The sequence below is a fragment of the Artemia sp. Qi Xiang Cuo genome, chromosome 19, assembly GCF_049724085.1.
Source record: "Artemia sp. Qi Xiang Cuo chromosome 19, ASM4972408v1, whole genome shotgun sequence".
In the NCBI taxonomy this organism is placed as follows: Eukaryota; Metazoa; Arthropoda; class Branchiopoda; order Anostraca; family Artemiidae; genus Artemia; species Artemia sp. Qi Xiang Cuo.
The window spans coordinates 54,763,545-54,783,618 of record NC_142812.1 but is presented as its reverse complement, the minus strand read 5'-3'; the positions used below and the strand labels follow the sequence as shown (position 1 = coordinate 54,783,618).

Sequence of the window (20,074 nt, the reverse complement as noted above, 5' to 3'; positions counted from 1 at the left end):
ATTAAACAACTACAGCAATGCAAGGTCAAGGGGTGTAGGTGGCTTAGCACCCTTGTAGGTCATAGTTCTCTTATGAAATTCAGCCTATGGGCATCCATACTTAAGCTTAAAGCCGAGTTACAAAACTATAGCAATGCAAGGTTCAGGGGTGTAGGTGATTTAGCTCCCTTGTAGGTCATAGCGCCCTTAAAAATTTAGCTTATGGGCTTCCATATTTAAGCTTAAAGCCGAATTACAAAACTATAGCAATGCAAGGTTCATGGGTGTAGGTGATTTAGCGCCCTTGTAGGTCATAGCACCCTTAAAAATTCAGCTTATGAGCATCCATACTTAATCTTGGAGCCGAATTATACAACTACAGCAATGCAAGGTCAAGGGGTGTAGGTGGTTTAGCACCCTTGTAGGTCATAGTGCCCTTATAAAATTTAGCTTATGAGCATCAATACTTAAGCTCGGAGCCGAATTATACAACTATAGCAACGCAAGGTCAAGGGATGTAGGTGGTTTAGCACCCATGTAGGTCATAGTTCCCTTATAAAATTCAGCTTATGGGCATCCATACTTAAGCTTAAAGCCGAATTACAAAACTATAGCAATGCAAGGTTCATGGGTGTAGGTGATTTAGCGCCCTTGTAGGTCATAGCACCCTTAAAAATTCAGCTTATGGGCGTCCATATTTAAGCTTAAAGCCGAATTACAAAACTATAGCAATGCAAGGTTCATGGGTGTAGGTGATTTAGCGCCCTTGTAGGTCTTAGCGCCCTTAAAAATTCAGCTTATGAGCATCCATACTTAATCTTGGAGCCGAATTATACAACTACAGCAATGCAAGGTCAAGGGGTGTAGGTGGTTTAGCACCCATGTAGGTCATAGTGCCCGTATAAAATTCAGCTTATGGGCATCCATACTTAAGCTTGGTGCCGAATTACAAAACTATAGCAATGCAAGGTCAAGGGGTGTAAGTGGTTTAGCGCCCTTGTAGGTCATAGTGCCCTTATAAAATTCAGATTATGGGCATCCATGCCTAAGCTTTGAGCCAAATTATACAACTACAGCAATGCAAGGTTCAGAGGTGTTGGTGGTTTAGCGCCCTTCTAGGTCATAGCGCCCTTATAAAATTCAGCTTATGGACATCCATACTTAAGCTTAGAGCCGAATTAAAAAACTATAGCAATGCAAGGTTCAGGGGTTTAGGTGGTTTAGCTCCCTTGTAGGTCATAGTGCCCTTAAAAGTTCAGCTTATGAGCATCAATACTTAAGATTGGAGCCGAATTATACAACTACAGCAACGCAAGGTCAAGGGGTGTAGGTGGTTTAGCACCCATGTAGGTCATAGTTTGCTTATAAAATTCAGCTTATGGGCATCCATACTTAAGCTTAAAGCCAAATTACAAAACTATAGCAATGCAAGGCTCATGGGTGTAGGTGATTTAGCGCCCTTGTAGGTCATAGCACCCTTAAAAAGTCAGCTTATGGGCGTCCATATTTAAGCTTAAAGCCGAATTACAAAACTATAGCAATGCAAGGTTCATGGGTGTAGGTGATTTAGCGCCCTTGTAGGTCATAGCACCCTTAAAAATTCAGCTTATGAGCATCCATACTTAATCTTGGAGCCGAATTATACAACAACAGCAATGCAAGGTCAAGGGGTGTAGGTGGTTTAGCACCCATGTAGGTCATAGTGCCCGTATAAAATTCCGCTTATGGGCATCCATACTTAAGCTTAAAGCAGAATTACAAAACTATAGCAATGCAAGGTTCATGGGTATAGGTGATTTAGCTCCCTTGTAGGTCATAGCGCCCTTAAAAATTCAGCTTATGAGCATCCATACTTAAGCTTGGAGCCGAATTATACAACTACAGCAATGCAAGGTCAAGGGGTGTAGGTAGTTTAGCACACTAGTAGGTCATTGCGCCCTTATAAACACGGATTTACTTTTCGCATTATCGCTTACTTAGTTTAATTTAAAGCTTTTTTCAGAGTAGATCTGAATGCATTAGAATATATTTTTTCCAAAACAAACGACAATATTATCAATACATTTTTCTTTTTAAACCACACCAAAATCTGGGAAGAATAAAATGAGCTCAATTCGCTTACAACATCTGAATTTCAAAGGAAGTTGGAACTTGGTCCTGTCAAAAGTAAATAAGAGTGATGCTCTTAAGATTTTAGATAAGAACTCTATTGAGGTTTTTCGGATTTTCTATTTTAAGATTGAAAATAATTTTAGCAAATCGTCTTTCAAGGGGGTTTCTAAGGAGATGTAATGGTTCTTGGGTTCGGAGGGGTTCCTTACGTAGTGGGAACTTAGTGGTTCGACTGGAGGAAAATTTCTCTTTGAGATACCATATTAGTAAATTTAAAATGAAGATATTGAAGAATCTTGGGTTTTTTGAAATGCATTTGTCAAATGCATTTTTCCTATACCTATCGTAAAAATTGCATTTCACAATTGAATTCTTTTTCTAGTATATCTTCGAACTATCCATGTAGAAAATCTATGCTCGTGTCATTACCCTAGGTTTATCAAAAATCTAAAAATTAAATAGTAAAAGATGGAATTACAAAATATATAGCAAAAACGCTTTTTGCAAAGAAACCAGAATTGATGAAAAAGATAAAAACCAACAATAAAAAGTCTGAAAATGAAACACAAAATAATAAAACACGGAACAGCGGAACAACCTAATTCAAAGAAAGGCAAACTTGAAAGCCTCTTAAAATTAAATAAAAGTGAAAGGCCCTCAAAAACCCTTGTGAAATACCCTCTGCGGGAAGGACTTAAAATATTAAAGCTTACGATTATGAAGTAAAAAAATTAAATTGGAAAAAGCGTTAAATTAAAGAAATGAAAACATGGAATCTGAGACTGATAATCCAAAATATCCAATTGTGAAAGGTATTACCCTATACCTCGTTATGCGAGATCTCTCTCTCCCCTCCCCTATGTTTTAATACAAGGTCGGCAGGACTCGATTATATCCCAAAAATTTGTCATTGGAAGTAAGTTATTAATAAAATAAATTTTAAGTCTTGTAAAAACTTAAAAAAAAAATCGAAAAAAGTTTTGTATACTGCTACTTCATAGGTAAAACCCATTCCATGTATATCCCACCCCCGTTAACTCATGTTAACCTGACACTAGAATGTGACAAATAGATATGTATTTTTTTCCCTTAAGGTAGCTTTATCGAATTGTTAACTCAAAATTGCTGTTTAAAAGCATAGAATTTATTGCGAACAAAGATCCCCCCCCCCCCCGAATGTGGATACAGCCCTGCCGATGCAACCCTCCTGGCTATTCCTGTCCCAACGCGTCTGGCAAATGTTGGGACCTCTGCAAAGATAGGGTGCCTGATAAAATTCACTACACTAAGATGCAATAAAAAAGCGAACTATAAGAAAAACATCTGAAAAAGCATTGTCCATCATACACACTTAGAAGATACACTAAAAATATAATCCAAGAAAGAGTAGGGCACAAAAAAAGGATAAAGGTATAACCTAATAAAGTGTATGCCAGTTCAAATCTCTAGAAAAAAGACTGGACCCCAAGAATGGTTAAGGGTAAGAAAGGAATAAATTCAGTCGAAAAGTTTTTAAGGCGTTCGGATGCTTATGGTAGACCAGAAATCCTTAAAAAAAGACCCATCTTGAAATAATTCAAAAATACAGTTAAAATTCAAAAATTCAAAAATTCAAATAATTCAAAAATACAGTTAAAAAATAATTCAAAAATACAGTTAAACAGGGTTTTCAAAAGCCTCAGTAATGTAATTTGTTTACTTTTTGTAAATGGACACCATCTATTTTATATCTAATATTTTCCTAAGGCATCAGAATCGGCAAATTACTATCCCGGGCTTACACTATTTTATGTCCCAGAATTAGAAAATTTCTGTCCTTAATTTATGTGAGACAGAACATCAACCCGTTTACCAAGTCCCTGTTTTCAGTAAAAATCAACTGAAAGAGCTTTATATTTTCTTTATTGAATGTGCAACAGAAGGGCGATTAAGAACCAAAAAGAAAAGAAAAACAATAGAATAGGCAAAAAGTATATTAGAAAAATAGGATATATAATGCATAGCATTAAAATGAATAAATCAATAATAAAAATTAGTAAAAGTAAAAATAATAATCAGCGAAATGATGATAAGTAGAAGTAAAAAAATAAGCTAAAAAAGTAAAAAAAAAAATAAGCACTAATTTACGATAGAAACAAGTCCCTTTTAACAGTGAAATTAATTTTGCGTTAAAAGGTGTCAATTAACTTACTTTTAACGTGTCTAGAAGCAAGTACTTTTAATTATACAAATGAAAATAGGAAAACGACAACATAGGAAAACAATATTGGAAAATAAAATTTGAAAGTCAGTTAAACTTACCAAACAATTTAAGCAGACTTTAATCAACTGTAGAGTCTCGACGCAATCACTATCAATTGGTGGAAAGAATATAAAATTTCTTAAAATATTTTCCGGTTGATGTGGTGTTACCCTTCTGATTTTTCTAACAAAAAAAGAAAACATTATTTCTTACAATAGTTATTGCAATGATTAAATTTACGAAAATATTAAATATGCCACTTAAACGAGATTACCAATTGTTCAAATTAAATAGGTGTTTAAAAATATATAAAATATTCATTATTTACTGTTTCAACTCTGGGTAATATAATTTGAAAAATTTGTTGGGGCTTTTTTTTCAATAAAGTGTCTTTCATAATTCACCTGTCTCTGGTTTTGTAAAATGTTGAAAAACCATTTTTTCAAATGATGAAAATTTGAATTACAGTGAAATTTATATGATAATAAAGTAAAGTCATATATAACAATTTGGCCAGTGGATTTTGAAGAGAATTGGAAAAAGTGGTATAAAAGAAATACATCCCTATAAGAAACCTTAAAATTGATAATTATTATAATATTTTGAGACATTTTGCAGAATATTTTGGGCTGCTCTCCATACATTTTTTTCTTAATCCATCGCTTTCTTTTACCTTAAAAACAATCTCATTTTCCATCTTCATTTCTTTGATCCTAAAAACTCTTCTGAAACTTTCTGAATAATTTATTCTGAAACTATCAGGAAATTTTCCCCTTTTATGTCATACTGTAATGAAAAGCTGTTTTAGGTTAAAAATCCAATAAAAATATTCTTTTTTTGCGTTTTCTGAGTTTCTATGGAAACTCTTCATCTTTTAAATCACGCAGAGGATTTAGTTATCATCGGAAGGAATTGAATGAGACATTATAGTCCCTGAGAATCAAATTTGTCTGCCTGCAAAATTAGAAAAATTTTATAGAACTATTTTGAACATATAAAAACAAAATCCAGTATGCAACAAGACAACTGTCAGAGCAACGAGAATTTAGCTTGTATTTTTAAATTATACCATAAAAAAATCTAATCAGGGAAGAAACAGGCCATTTATCTAAAAAGAAAAAGGGGCAGAACCCCAACATATGTAAACATGTAAATAAAATAAATGTATATGAATGAAAAAAAGAGAAAGAGAAAAAAGGAGAAGAAGACAAGATCAGAAGTTTCGCAACTTTATTCTATTGTAACACATTAAGGATAGAAACATAAGATTAAGCAAATTTGCAGATACAGTATTAACTTTTCAATGAATCGGTCGTAGTTTTTTGTATGGCTGAATTTTAAGATTTAAAGGAGTTAATAAGATTTTTAAGATTTTTAAGATCATAAGATTTTTAAGATTTAAAGGAGTAGGAGTAAGGCAACTTCCCTTCCCGTCCAATTATTTTTTAAGCCCTTTTTGGAAGAATTCCAACCTTTTGGGTTTATTTTATTTAACGAACCGTGTGACAGACTTCTGTGAAAATAGTCACTTTTATTTTAAAATAAAAAGATGAAAAAACATTCTTTTTCAACCGAAAGTAAATAGCAATATTGAAATTAACAGGAAAAGAAACTATTACACATATATGAGAAGGGTTTCCACCTTCTCAACACCAGTGGTGCCATTCGAGGGGAGGTTGATTTTCTGAGGGGCCCAATTTTCATCTCTGAAGCTCTCAATTTCTTCTTTTTCAAATTTTTTGTTGCTTTTGATCTATTCTTGAGAAACCAAAAATCAGGTCATTAGAAAACAGCAAATTGAAGACACTCATTGCATCGAAGAACCCATTTGAAGAATATCTACTTTGGCATGGTTTCGTCAGATTCGGCCTGTCACATTATACTGTCTCCAATAATTTGTGTATCTGGTCAGCCTGTAAAGTCTTTCCCATAACCATATCCATGTCTCATATATTCAAAAGAACAGGACTCGGTATTCTGCTTTTGTTGCCGACACTTTAGTGGATCTTCGCTAAGATCAGGTGAAAGATATGGCACCAAAGTCAGCAAGAAACCAGTGGCCGGCACAAAGCATGTACCATTTCCTGGACCAAATTTAAAGCTATTCAGACTGAGATGGCCGAATATGTTGCGTCTTGCCTCTGCAAAGAACGGGAAAAGGAAATATTAAGGAACAGAAGATATGTAAAGGCTCTGCTGAAACCTACAGCCTTATTTGAACGGCAAGGTCTTGTGTTTCGTGACCATAATCAAGGAGAGTCCAGTGCTAATCGAGGGAATTTCGTTGAGACGGTAGGTCTTGTAACGGAAATTAACCCAGACCTGTTGGACAAGTCTTGCAAGACCTATGGCCATTGCTTATCACACGAGTGCAAAAACGAACACATTGATGTCATAGGAAATAAAATTGAAATTTCTATCGTGAAAAAAGTCAGAGAAATATAGTATTTTGCCATTCTTGCTGAGGAAACAAAAGACCTCCCAAAAAGGACTTGCGATCTTAGTGCGAAAGAGCAATAGGTTGCTACTAAATGCGCAAGGTTGACGCTGAGATTTTGGCTGACTTTATTTACAATGAAGTAAAGGGTATCGACATTGACTGGTCAAAATCTGTCGGGCAGTGCTTTAATGGGGCGAGTGTAATGAGCAGACGTTTAGCAGAGTGTTTTTTCTGTCCAGCTGCCAGTACTAGAAGCCACGCGATGCTTTAACCCCAAATCCGAAAACTTCATGAACACAAATTTAATTCTTGAGATCTCGACATACTTTGATATGGATCGTTGTTATAGAGCTGAAGAGTCAAGCTTTGATAGCTCGTGCATATGTGTTGCAGCTTCAAAAGAAACCGGCAAATACCTTAGATCTTTTCAAACTACTATGAGGTTTGAAAAAGGTTTATTCTGAGGTTCTTGAGGCCGTGAGGATAGTCTTCACACTCCGGCTCACAACATGCTCAAATGAACGATTTTTCTCTGTGTTGACATTTGTGAAGGATTACATTCGGACAACAATGGACAACGAGCGTCTTTCACATTTGCTCCTTATATTCTCTGAAAGGATGCAGTGAAGGAGCTCAATTTTGAAAAACTTGTGGACGAATTCGCAAAAGAAGCCAAGGAGATGTCCATTGCTTAAGTAACTGCACGTATGTTTCAGTTTTTAATTTGCATGGTAAATTTTCTATATTATAACTTTTTTTTGGTCCTTAACGAGGTTGCAAAAGGCAAAATCTAAATAAATTACGTTGCTTTAATGTGTATTCGAAGACTAATTTGAAGAGTAGTCTACCAACAGAGTAATTAAATTTTGATTCTGGATGGGGGTCCAAAATAGATCTCCCCCCCCCCTGAGGTCTTCTGAAATGGCGCCACTGCTCAACACCACGTTCTTCACGCTAAAGCTTTTTAGCACTTTAAAAAAAATTTTTTTTAATTACTTTTTATTTATTTTTTTTATTTATTTAATTATTTTTTTATTTATTTAATTATTTTTTTAATTACCTTTGTTTTTTAGGACTAAGAGAATTTACACAAAATTCAAACGTTAGTGTAAAGATCAAATTGAAGAGGAAGGGGTGACCCCCTCTCATATGAGTAATAATTTCTGTTAGTTTTAAGTTTTGATGCTACTTTTTACTTTCAGTTGAAATACACTTTTCTCATCTAATTTCTAATCGTTTTTAAATAATGCCAAGAAGTTTGATCTCAGCATCCCAGAAAAATATTCATCCTCTGGACAATTCAATATCTTGTGAAAATATCCACGCGTGAAATTGAATTGGCAAAGAGAAAGCAACACACATAAAAAGAATTTCGTATAAGAATTCTGGCAACATCACTCAGCATAAAATTTCTGCTAAAAACGTCATACCCCAGAAGCGACCCTACTCATATCCATCCCCCCTCAGCGGAAAAATATACATACATTTTTCGGTAACAAATATTATACGGAAACAAATGACACATTTTATAATTTAAAGTCAATTTCCCAGGGGTTGTGGAAGGTCATGTTACCTTCAAATTCATAGTTATTGGGCCTTTCAACCAAGCTGAGGAAAATAGAAATCTAAGCATTTTTATCTGAAAATTTTTGCGGTAAAAGGGCGTGAGAAGGGGCTTCGTTCTCCTCTGATATTTTAGGTCACTTATAAAGGGCATTATAAGTTTTAACTTCCGTTCGAATGAACCCTCTCTTGATATTCTAGAACCACTGGGTCCATACGAAATTTGCCCACTGGGACAAAAGAAAAACATGTATCCCAAATAATTATGTTCCCGAGGCAAAAATTAAAATGCCTGCCCCCAGACCCCGGGAGGGGGGGCAAAGCAACCCCAGAGTTTCTTTTATCTAATATTTGCTGTATTTTTGCCAAAACAACTATCTAAAAATTGTTATCAGATGCATTTAAGGCCTGGGGAGGCTAGTAGCCCCATGATCACTTTGTACTTTTAAAAAGGGCACTAGAACTTCTAATTTCCAATTGAATGACCTCCCCTTTGAAGTTTATCCAGCCATCCCTTTTATAAGAAGTGTTTCTGAAAATAATAATAATAATATTTTATAATTTTATTTATTTTATAATTCTATAATACAAATTTAAGCCTTACGGCCTTTATTATAGACAACGATGTAGAATTGCCTCTGATTGATGTTTACATTAAAAAGTGTCGTTTAAGCTACCTTTAAAGTCTAGAGGCAAGCATTTTTACGCCTATAAATAAATCAACAAACATATAGGAAAATAAACGTTTAATATCGGTCAAACTTACCATGCAATTAAAGCAGAGTCTAATTAGCCGTAGTTTCCACACAGTTACCATCCATTGGTGAAAAAACAATAGACAGCGATTGCATGGAAACGTTACAGTTAATCCACAAATAAACATAAATCCATGATTTTTGTTCTAGCAAAAATAAAAATTCAAATTTTTGCGGATAGGAGTTTTAAGCCTCAGAAGCGCAATTTTCTGATAAGTTGAACCTGATGGTGTGAAATGAAGCCCACAAATGTTGGGATCTGGATCATATGATTTAACAAATTGACCTCTTTTAATAAACCTCTCAATGTTTTGTCTGAAAAATATGCTAAAATTTGTCTAATAATAAACCCCTGTGTTGTCCCTCTGTCAATGTGTTGTCTGAATAATAAATCCCTTTGTCTAAAAAAATGTTAATATGGATCTGAAAATCCTAATTAACAAGTTTTTCAAATTTTTGCCTTCTGGCACAAATACAAAATTCCAAATTTTTGCAGATAGGAGCTTGAAACCTTTGGGATGTGATTCTCTGATACGCTGAATCTGATGGTATAAAATGAAGGCTGCAAATATCAAGTAACCTACAGCTACCTTTTGAACCCTATGATAAATCATCCTCGTAAAATAACGGTCAACTAACACAATATCTCCGTTTTATTTCTTGCTAGAAAATTTGTTTTTTCAACGTGTTTTTGTAAATATAATTTTGATTTTTTTTATTTTTCCTTGAAAAATACTACTTACCAAAAATACCAGATTAATTTTGTTATTCTGTTCTTTTCTTGAGAAAAGAAGAAACCAAGTACAATTTAGCATGCAACATTGTGCGTGAGTTTACTCCAGCGTAATCAGTTAACTCTAGGTGAATAATCCTTTAGTTTATATATGCCTTTTCTAATCTACTAATTAAATTTTTGTTTTACCCAAGTGCAAACTATTAAATTTTATATTATTTTTAAAGCCGAATAATGTCAAAATGAGGACAAAAAAAACTTACTGTCTTATTTGTTCTAATTCAGCGCCGGACTTTTTCGCATAGTCTTTTTTGTTTAGTCTTTCGACAGTCCTCCGAATATGATCAATCCTTTCCTGCAAATTCCAATCAGCATATTTCTGCTCAACATCGATCTGCATCGATCGAACATCGATCTGCTCACCTAAAATAAAAAATAAAACTTCTTTGGAATATAAATCTTTAAAAATCAATTAAATTTTCAATTGGTAATTGGATTGCTAAACGTATTTCAAAATATATTTTTGTATAAACCATAAACAATAAAGACAAAATAAACAAAAATAGATACATTTTAGAGAACTAATATAAATGAGTCGGACAAAATGTCATTCATTCAAGATATACTGAGAGTTGAAAATGCACGTAATAATTCAAATATTTAGTTTAAATGCCTTCTAAAAATAAAAGATCTAAAGCCGAACTGGCCAGCCATGACAAAAAATACAAAGAGAGAGAGTCATTCACTTGCTTTGACCTTGCTTTATTCTTACGTTGACCTTGTATTCTTCATAATAATATGATTTTAATGAACAGTGTCCCAAAAAGTTTCAACTCCAAGAAGGAAAAATAAAGAAAGTCTACTTTCTAATAGTACAGGCAAACTAGTCAAAAATGTGGCTCCACCCCAAACAAATTGCAACAGAAATGATTTTTGTACCATATTGCAGAGTGAAAAAAAAAGCTTAACAATATATCCCAAGTTGCACATTCTAGGTCGACGAGAAACCATTTTTTGGCTTTTCGTGTCAATTTTTTCTGTTTTTTCTAGAAAAAATAAAAGGTAAATGTTCGTTTTTCTGCATATGAGGTATCGTCCTTATATAAAATGAAGAGCTGAGCCTGAAAATGAAAGAAAATCTGATGTACAATGTACCAGAAAAAAGTTTCATAATTATCAATATGTGATTTCGACCCTCTCATTTTTGTGACCCCTTTTTCGCCATACTATCAAAAGGCAACTATTCTGACATAAAATTATGAGCTGAGCCCAAAAATCAAATTAACCTGATGTAATGTCTACTAGAAAACCCATATCTTATTCGTCCATATGCACTTTTTTATTTTCATTTGCCATGTTTCTTTTAGCACTTATTGTCTACCAATTCTTCCATTGTTGCTAAGACAAGAGAGCTGATGAATTATGGTTGGCTTCGGTTAGAAGACCAGTTAACGCACAGAAGGCAGCTACAGCACTTTATTACCTTCATAGGCAATAAATTATATCAGCGTTTCGTCACACGCTTTGTCCAAGTGATATCCCTGATAAAGCCGTACGCTAAAAAGCCACAATAGAAAATTCCTCCAAGTAATCAATTATTTAGCAACGTTACTGCCCGTGTGTGATATCATGCCATCTATAGATAAAAAAAAGGTCATTCGATATATCCGCCACCTAACAAGCAACAACAGTTTCACTGCGAATGTTCTCCTTTCCTATTGACTTGATATTTAATAGTAAGAGATCATTTTTGTTTGGGTCATCATTTCAACCAAAGATCTACAGTTTATAACGGTAAACTAATGTATCCAACCGTACGGAGTAAAATTCTTGAAAATTTATATCAAAGAACTGTTTTGTAAAAAATAGCGGGATTCGTCGATAGGAAGACACTGGAATTGCTCCAATACAGAACCTCGAAAATGTGCTCCCAATACTCCGAAATGGTGTCCGTACTGCGAAATTTCTTAAGAGCCGAACGATCTGGGTCATTGAGTCTCCACTTAAAATCAACCTGATCAGGCAGCATCTGGGCACAACAATTACACAAAAGCCTGCTAGCTTTACATCCAGTGAATGGTCAAGCTCCAGAAAACCCATCCTGCGGTTTTTCAAGCCTTCTAGAATGGGATGCATGTGATCAGACATTTTGATAGATTCTGAGCTAGACTCTCCAGGGATCTTGTCATTGAGCAGGAGTTCATGCGTTGTCTCAAAACGGCTGGTAGCCTTACGGAAGGAACCGGTGTGACAGAAGTTCAAAGGTCTTTACGGGTTCTGTCTTGACCAGTCTGCTCTGCACTAAATCTTCTGATGGAGGGTATGTCACAGGTTTTCTATGGAACTAGTGAACAACATAAGGAAACGTCCGGGGTTAGGCAGCTAAGAGACTGTAAAGATACCCAGATCCTTATCGATTTCCAAGAAAAAGGATCATCATTTAATGGGGATCTTCAACTAAGAAACATCACCAACGGTCTGACAGCCTACGAATCTGCCAACGTTGATTCCGCTAGAGATCTAGGCCTAGACATCATTAACTCCATGTCTGGAAAGCTCGGTCGCTGATTTTGTGTTTCGACGAAAACAACAGACAGTTCAAATTACTAAAAAGCAGAATTGAGGTGGAGATTGCAAAATACTGGACCCCAGTCTCCTTTTGCAGAGATTCATCACAGTAACAAAGAGGATCAATATCGCGGAATCCGAGTACTTTCAACACAAACTGTGCTCCTACCCGGTATTACTTTTTGACAGTTCTTGAATTCTCCAGTCTCCGTACAAGCCAGAGTTTGTCAAGGCTACAACACAAGCTTGCAATCTTGAGGAGCACTCTACTACTCTTCCCAACAGCATTCGATATATGATCGACTGTGGAGCTCCTCTGTAGAGACTTCTATGGGCCAAAAACGAACAATGTTATGAAATCCTTAACCCTTATGCTACTTACTTGACCCAAAAGTATCCATCTGCCACTATTGTGTTAGACGGTTGCGAAGGCCGAGCTACCATAAAGGATATGGTCTAGTCGAAGAGAAGTTGCATAATTGGCTGTGAGATTTTTTTTCACATTAGATATGCAGCTGAGTTCTTGCCCTGCAAGAAAAATAAGATTAGAGTTATCTGAACTTGAATTTTTTATTTTCTATCAAAGGGGTTCGTTGTAGTTCAGGCACAGGACGAAACAGATTTCTTAGTTCTGGTATCTGCTGCTAATTCTTTCCCGATCTATGAAACTGGCGTCATCGAAGATGATGCTTATCTTTTGGTTTTATTGTGTTATCATGGTTATCTATCAAGCAAGAAACTGTTCTTTGTACCTTAGCCAAAATCGAACAATGTCTCTGAATATGGGATATTTGCAAACTGAAAGAAAAGCTGGGCCACGAGATATATGCCATCTGGTTCTTTTTGCTCAGGCCATCTTAGGCTGTGACTTTACTTCACGGATTCACAGTGTGGGAAAAGGACGTACTTGTAAGAAGCTAATGTAAAATACCGATTTTCATAAAGCAGCTGCGATTTTCATGCTAAATTCAGCTTCGAAGGAGGAAATAAGGGTTGTTAGAGAAGACGCTTTGCTCATGATATATTAATCATCAAAAGGGGATAATCTGATTGAAATCAAAACGGAAGTTTTTAAATAGAAGGTGACTACTACTAGCACGTTCGTCAATCCAGAACAATTACCACCAGCTTCTGATGCGGCTGAATTCCACAGTTACAAGGTTTTCTACCAATTTCAGGTATAGAGTGGAGATCTTGGGTCTGAACTAAACGCCGAGCAATGGGGTGGGAAAAATAAAGACAACTTCTTGTATCCATTAACTACTGACGTCCTACCAGCCCCTCGTCTGTATATGAAAATTGTGAAGTGCTCCTGTCAACTGTAATGTATCTCAACGAGATATAGTTGCTTTAAAACTGCTTAGCTTACATATCACCGTGTAAAACGTGTAAAGGGACAATATGTTCTAACTCTCCAAGAATAGAAAGCTATAAAGATGAAGAAAACGTCGAAGCTTAGATACATGAATCAAAAGAATAAGTTGTAAATACTAGTCGGAGTTTGATTCTGTCTTTCAATTGTTCAGGAAGTTAATTCGATAATTTTATCAGTTCTGAAGGACTAGTCAGTGTGTTGATAATAGTTTATTCTAAGACGGATATGAAATGTCGGCCGCTGAAAACTGGTTTTATAGGTGATTTACCTTTTCTAATACTTATTATGTTTTAATAAACATTACTTAATAATGTACATTTAATAAACATTAATAATAAACCTTTCTTTATAATAAGTTTTAATAATGTAATAATAAACATTATAATTAAATTTTTAAAGCCGACCCATCAGGTGATGGAGCCAGCGACGATCAGATTCAGGCTAACTAATTATTAGATCTTAAAACCGACAATTTAGCCAGCAAAAGATGGTCTGGTAGAAAAGAATGGGGTCACGACGACGAAAAGTGTTAAAAGTCTCGCATTGATGATTATGAAACTTTTTCTTTATACTGTACACGAATTCAAGAAAAAGGAACAACTACCGGTACTTAATTTTTTGTTAGGAAAGTGAGAAAACTGACAGGATTTGCAAAATACACTAGTTTTTGCGTCGACCTAGGAAGTACAACGTCGGATAGGTTATTCAGCTTTTTTTCCCTCTATAACATGATGTAAAAGTCGTTTCTGTTGCCATTTGTTTCTATCAACAATCGACGAATTGGTGGACAATAAGTGCTAAAATAATAAGTACTAAGTGCTAAAATGTCAAATGAAAATGAAAAAATGCATATTGATGAATATGAAACGGTTTTTCTAGTAGACATTTCATCAGGTTAATTTGATTTTTGGGCTTAGCTCATCATTTTATGTCAGAATAGTTGCCATTTGATAGTATGTTGAAAAAGGGGTCACAACGATGAGAAGGGTAAAATCAAATATTGATGACTATGAAACTTTTTTTTGGTACATTTAAATCAAATTTGCTTTCATTTTCATGCTCAGCTCTTTCTTTTATACCGGGACGATACTTCATATACAGAAAAAGGAACATTTACCAACAGCTCATTTTTTTTTGAAAAAACTGAAAATATTTACACAAAAAGCAAAAAAACTAGTTTTGCGTTGACCTAGAATATACAACTTTGGATATGTTTTTTAGTTTGTTTTTTTCTACAATTTCGTGTAAAAATCATTTTTGTTGTAATTTTTTGGGGTCAGACTCTAATTTGCCTGTACCATTTGCGTCCTCATTGAAGCAATTGTATTAGCTTCTGCGGTGCTCAGTCACAGAAGCGACAATTGTATATATTGTCTTGTTTCTTGGTTTTGGATCTTACTTGGTTTTAGGTTGTTCTAGTTTTATCTTTGTTTTCTCAGCGATGAAGACATCTTGTTTCGTACAGGTGAAATGATAGTTTTCTGTAATAACTGACTTCAATATTATTTCAAAATGTGTGCCTCTGTCGTTCTTTGCTAATGAGTACCATTACCAGAGAAAAAACAAAAGAAAACCTACTTTTTTATAAATGGTAATAATAGGACTATTTCTACGCTTACTGACTGTCGGGTGTATTTCTCACAAATTTTACTTTAGGATTTACTGAAAAAGCTTGACTTATTTAAAAACAGGGGGACTTATTTGGGGCAAATGTCTTAAAGCAAAGCTATGGCTTATAACAAAGTTTTCACAAGTATATTTATCAAGTTTTCTTTTTTGGGAAGGAGGGGGGTGAATATTTTGAGATCGAGATCGAATCAAGTGGTCGTAGATTTTTTAAGCTTTAAAACATTGCCTACTATTTGATAAGTTGATTTCTATTTCGTGCTTGTTTAAAAAGACTTGAATTATTTAAAAGCGGAACAGTGTTTGAATATTTTTAGCATGGAAGAAGATTCCGTATTTCTTCTCGAGAAGAGAGCGTACTAATTTACACCACATTTTCTCTTCTCTTTTAGAATTTCCCCACTCTCCCTCCTCCTGGCAAGAGGGCAAGGCGCAATGAGGCAACCCATATGCAACGAATGGAGATGGTTGGCACTTCCACCTGCCCAAAACCCCACAGGAAGAATGCTGTCCATCTGCACTCCACAAGCAAGGAGAGAATGCGAGCATCTATGCTCAAGATATAAGCCGTTGACTCATCAAGCTCCCAACCGATGTACACTATAGAGCTACCGTGCAGAATATGCAAACTCTTGCCTATCAAGCTGCCGAGCAGCCTAGACAAGCTCCCGTGCATGAAGTCACAACCCCATCTGACGCTGCTGCTCCATTTGTACAAAGCCGTTACGTCACTGGCATGACTGTGCAACCCCTTAGCGTTGCTGAGCACTACACGCTAGCTGGACCATCCGGCACCCAAGTGTAGCCTGAATCTGAAGAGTCGAGCATTTTTGCAATTTAATTTTTACATCTCATACAGCCTTTTGTCACAGGACCATGCTATGGAAATATCTAAAGAAAACTATTTTTCAGCCTAATAAAAGCCAATTTTTGCTTTTCAGAGGCATTAAAAGGTTTTCCCTAGAATATTAAAATTTCCCCCGCTCCTTGTTTTAAAAGACTCCCCATAAGAAATAAGCCTCTTAGCCATTTCACTCTAATAACGTCATTTTCACTCCTTTCTAATATTTAAGTGTCTACTTATTTAAGCTCCATTAGGTTCAAGATTTAATTTTAAAATATCTGTACAAAATAGACATAAATAAAGGGTAAACGCCGGAGACACAAGGTTGAATGACAAAAACCCGGTACATTAATCGGAATAAACCTGTTTGACAACAAAAAAATAAATAAGAGTTATTCCATGACTCACCAATAGACGGGCACCCACCCCACAAACCTACCAACACCGGGCGAAGATCCACCGAAAACACACCAATAAAAAAAAACCAACGGGCAAACAGGGGTAACCAACGACCAGCATCTCACAGGGCAAAACACCCCACAAAACAAAATTATCAAATGTACCCAGTTTTTTAATATATTATTAATTCTTAAATTTATTTATAAGGATAGAATGAAGTTGCTTGTTTATATTTGGATGAGATTTGCTGCAATCAATAAATGGTAGATAAAGACACCATGAACCCGTGATTGAAAATAATGGCGAGAACCGTGATCTCTCTGTGCTTAATTTTAGGTGCTGAATGTTCCATTTATGTCGGGTTTCATAAGAATGGGCATGTTGCGCAGGGAAAAAATTATTCGAACGATAGTACGGAGGTAGTACCGACCGGTCATATTTTACCTTAAATAAAAAAGAATTAAGGGTGAATTTCTGTGAAACAGGCAAAATATTAGTTAGAAGATATAGAGTTTCAGTTTTACTCTTATTAGGATACGAAGACGTTGATGGTAAATACTTCTTTAAAATTAGAAGAGCCCAGTTTTGAAGAATCTGTATCGGTTTCACATGACATCTGAATGCTGCCAAATATATCAGAGGACAATACGTAAGATGGGAATGAACCAACGCAAAATAAATTAGACGTAGGATCTCATATGGAAAGAAATGCTGAAACCTTCGCATTATACCAACCCCTTGAGCAACTTTAACCCGTAATCTATTACAATGTTCTTTATATGACAGATTGTCATCAATAATAATACCCAGATACCGGAGCGAAGTTACCCTTTGAATTTGAATATTTGTAGCATGATCAAATATTGTTGAAATTCCTTGTCCATTCTGCCCAATGCTACTATAAATAATAAATTTGGTTTTTGATGCATTTAATGATAAACGATTAGCTTTTAGCCAACCAAGAAGTTGCGAAAATAGGATTTGCAGCTTCTCTTTGAGATCCTTTTCCGACTGTCCAGTAAGTGATGATCCGGTATCATCAGCGAAAAGAACATTAAGACCATGGTTTTCTGTAGCTGATGGAAGGTCATTTATGTATATTATAAAAATCAGTGGTCCCAGGATTGAACCTTGCGGGACACCAATATTTAACAACAGACATGGGTCCGAAACTGTGTCGTTGATCATAGTCACTTGGGAGCGACCACTTAGGTAAGATGCAATAAAATCGTGCACTGGTCCTCGTATCCCACCATGGTTTAATTTGTACAACAATATTTCATGGCATAATGAATCGAATGCCTTCTCAAGGTCCAAAAATATACTCGCCGGGATCCATTTTTTGTCCAAACAATCGAGAATAAATTGTACCATAGTTAATATAGCATCCTACGTACTATGCTCTTTTCTAAATCCATATTGTGTTTTTGAAAAATAATCTTTTGAACAGAGAAAATTATACATTCGATTATAAAAACATCGCTCCATTAGTTTAGAAAAAACCCGAAAGAATAGAAATGGGTCTATAATTTGAAAAATTAGTCCGGTCACCACTTTTATATAGCGGTAACACTTTCGCTTTTTTGAAAGAATCCGGAAAAGTTCCCGATCTAAATGACAGATTTATTAAATGACACATAACTTTAATAATACTAGGTAAAATGGCTTTAACAATATTGGTCGATGATTCATCAATCCCCGGGGAATTACCATTCTTTAAAAGCTTACCAACCTTAGCAAGCTCTTCCTCTGTTACCGGATTTAAAAACATAGAATTTTCAGAAGGACTTCCTAGGTACGTACGATAATTACATTGCCCATGGGACATATTACGTTGGAGCTTATTAGCTACTGACTGCCCGATTGACACGAAATGAAAATTTATGTAATTTGCCATTTCTAGTTTCCTTTCAATTGTTTTACCATGGGCATCCTGTATGTTTGATGGTGAAGAAGACGTCCGCAATCGATTTAAACATGAGTTGATTAGTTCCCAAGTTTTCTTTGGGGACTTACTTACTTCATTAAAAGAATCGAAATAAAATTTTATTTTAGCATTACGTATTATTTTTGAAAGTAGGTTTTTACAATTTTTGAAGGTTCTTCTATTTTCTTCACTTGGGAAAGACATTGAGGTTTTATAGAAATTGTTTTTATGTTTTATTGACGTCAAAAGGGCGGGTCATATCCATGGTTTGATGGGTTGATTATATTTCCGTTTTATTTTTTTTCTCTGGGAACAACTCATCAAGCGCAGCCTTAAATCATGCTAAAAAAATAATACGTCGCAGAGTTTTTTCATCAGCATCAAATACAGAAGACCAATCAGTCAAATTCAGTTTATCCTTTAAACATATAAGATTTTTTTATTAATAATTCGGGTTGCTGTTTCTGGTGATTTTATTTTATGAATCTGGTATCTCACATCAGAAATTAACAAAAAATGATCAGAGAAATCCGTCAGAACAACCTGTGAAGACGTGGCTGGTATTGTTAAAAATATGTTGTCAATGAGAGTTGCTAACACGCGTTGGAATTGTACACGAAGGAATTAGGGAATTCGATGTCATTAATGTAATAAATTCTGTTGTATGGGTATTTTCATTAAATTCCAGTAGGTTTATATTAAAATCCCCCATAATCACAACATCCTTATCGTCCAAAGATGCTAGTAAAGACTCGAGAGACTGCAAAAAAAACGGTATTGGGGCTGACGGGGGCTTATACACAACACAAACTTGAATTCTTTTAGTCCCAAGCCGACATTCAACAGCCAGTATTTCCCACACTTTTTCAGCATTATATTTTTCCAGTTCTTGCAGTCGCTCAAAATGCGCTCCGTCTTTCAAAAATAACCGAAGGCCACCTTTTTCATGGACTAGTCGATTCTTATCAATGAATTTATATCCCGGGATTTTCACTTTATATTTTGTCTCATCATTAATAAATGTTTCACAAATCCCCAAAATGACAATTTGATTTGCTGGCAATCAATTTGTTAGTTCATCAATAGAACTCATGAGTCCTTGTACATTCACAAACCCCATTCGCAATGAATTATCTTTAAGTCTGTTTATTGCATCAGGAGAAACGTACGTTGACGGTCTTATTTTAGAAAAAGTGTTGTTTTCTCTTTGACCGAATACATGAAAAGTTTAAGAAAGTAAAGATAGGTTAAGGGGTTTTTCCTCCAAAGCCACCAGTCTATCGGTCCCCCCGCACCCTCAAACTTTAAAATCAACTAAATAATATTCGAAAGATCCCACCCCGCGCCAGTAAGCCCGCGTGACAAGGAGCCCGTACTGCTGCCGAGTCATGAAAACCTATTATGCTTATCATCCTTCGAGAAGACCTAAGTTAAGAAGGTATAAGTAGAACAAAAATAACTGGGGTAGAAATAATCAAAAGAAACTTGAACCGAGCAAGCCTAAATAACAC

The 20,074-nt window shown here is 35.3% G+C and overlaps 1 protein-coding gene across 1 annotated transcript in view; it reads right to left on the bottom strand.

The window, feature by feature from the left end:
• The window catches only part of LOC148941013 (uncharacterized), a 157,765-nt gene that overhangs the window by 40,671 nt on the left and 97,020 nt on the right, over positions 1–20,074 (bottom strand). Inside the window, exons 10-11 of the mRNA XM_089105142.1 lie at positions 10,088–10,247; positions 4,393–4,516 (exon numbers count right to left, since the gene is read on the bottom strand). Of these exons, the coding sequence (XP_088961268.1) occupies positions 4,393–4,516; positions 10,088–10,247 (284 nt within the window). The remainder of the gene's footprint in view (positions 1–4,392; positions 4,517–10,087; positions 10,248–20,074) is intronic.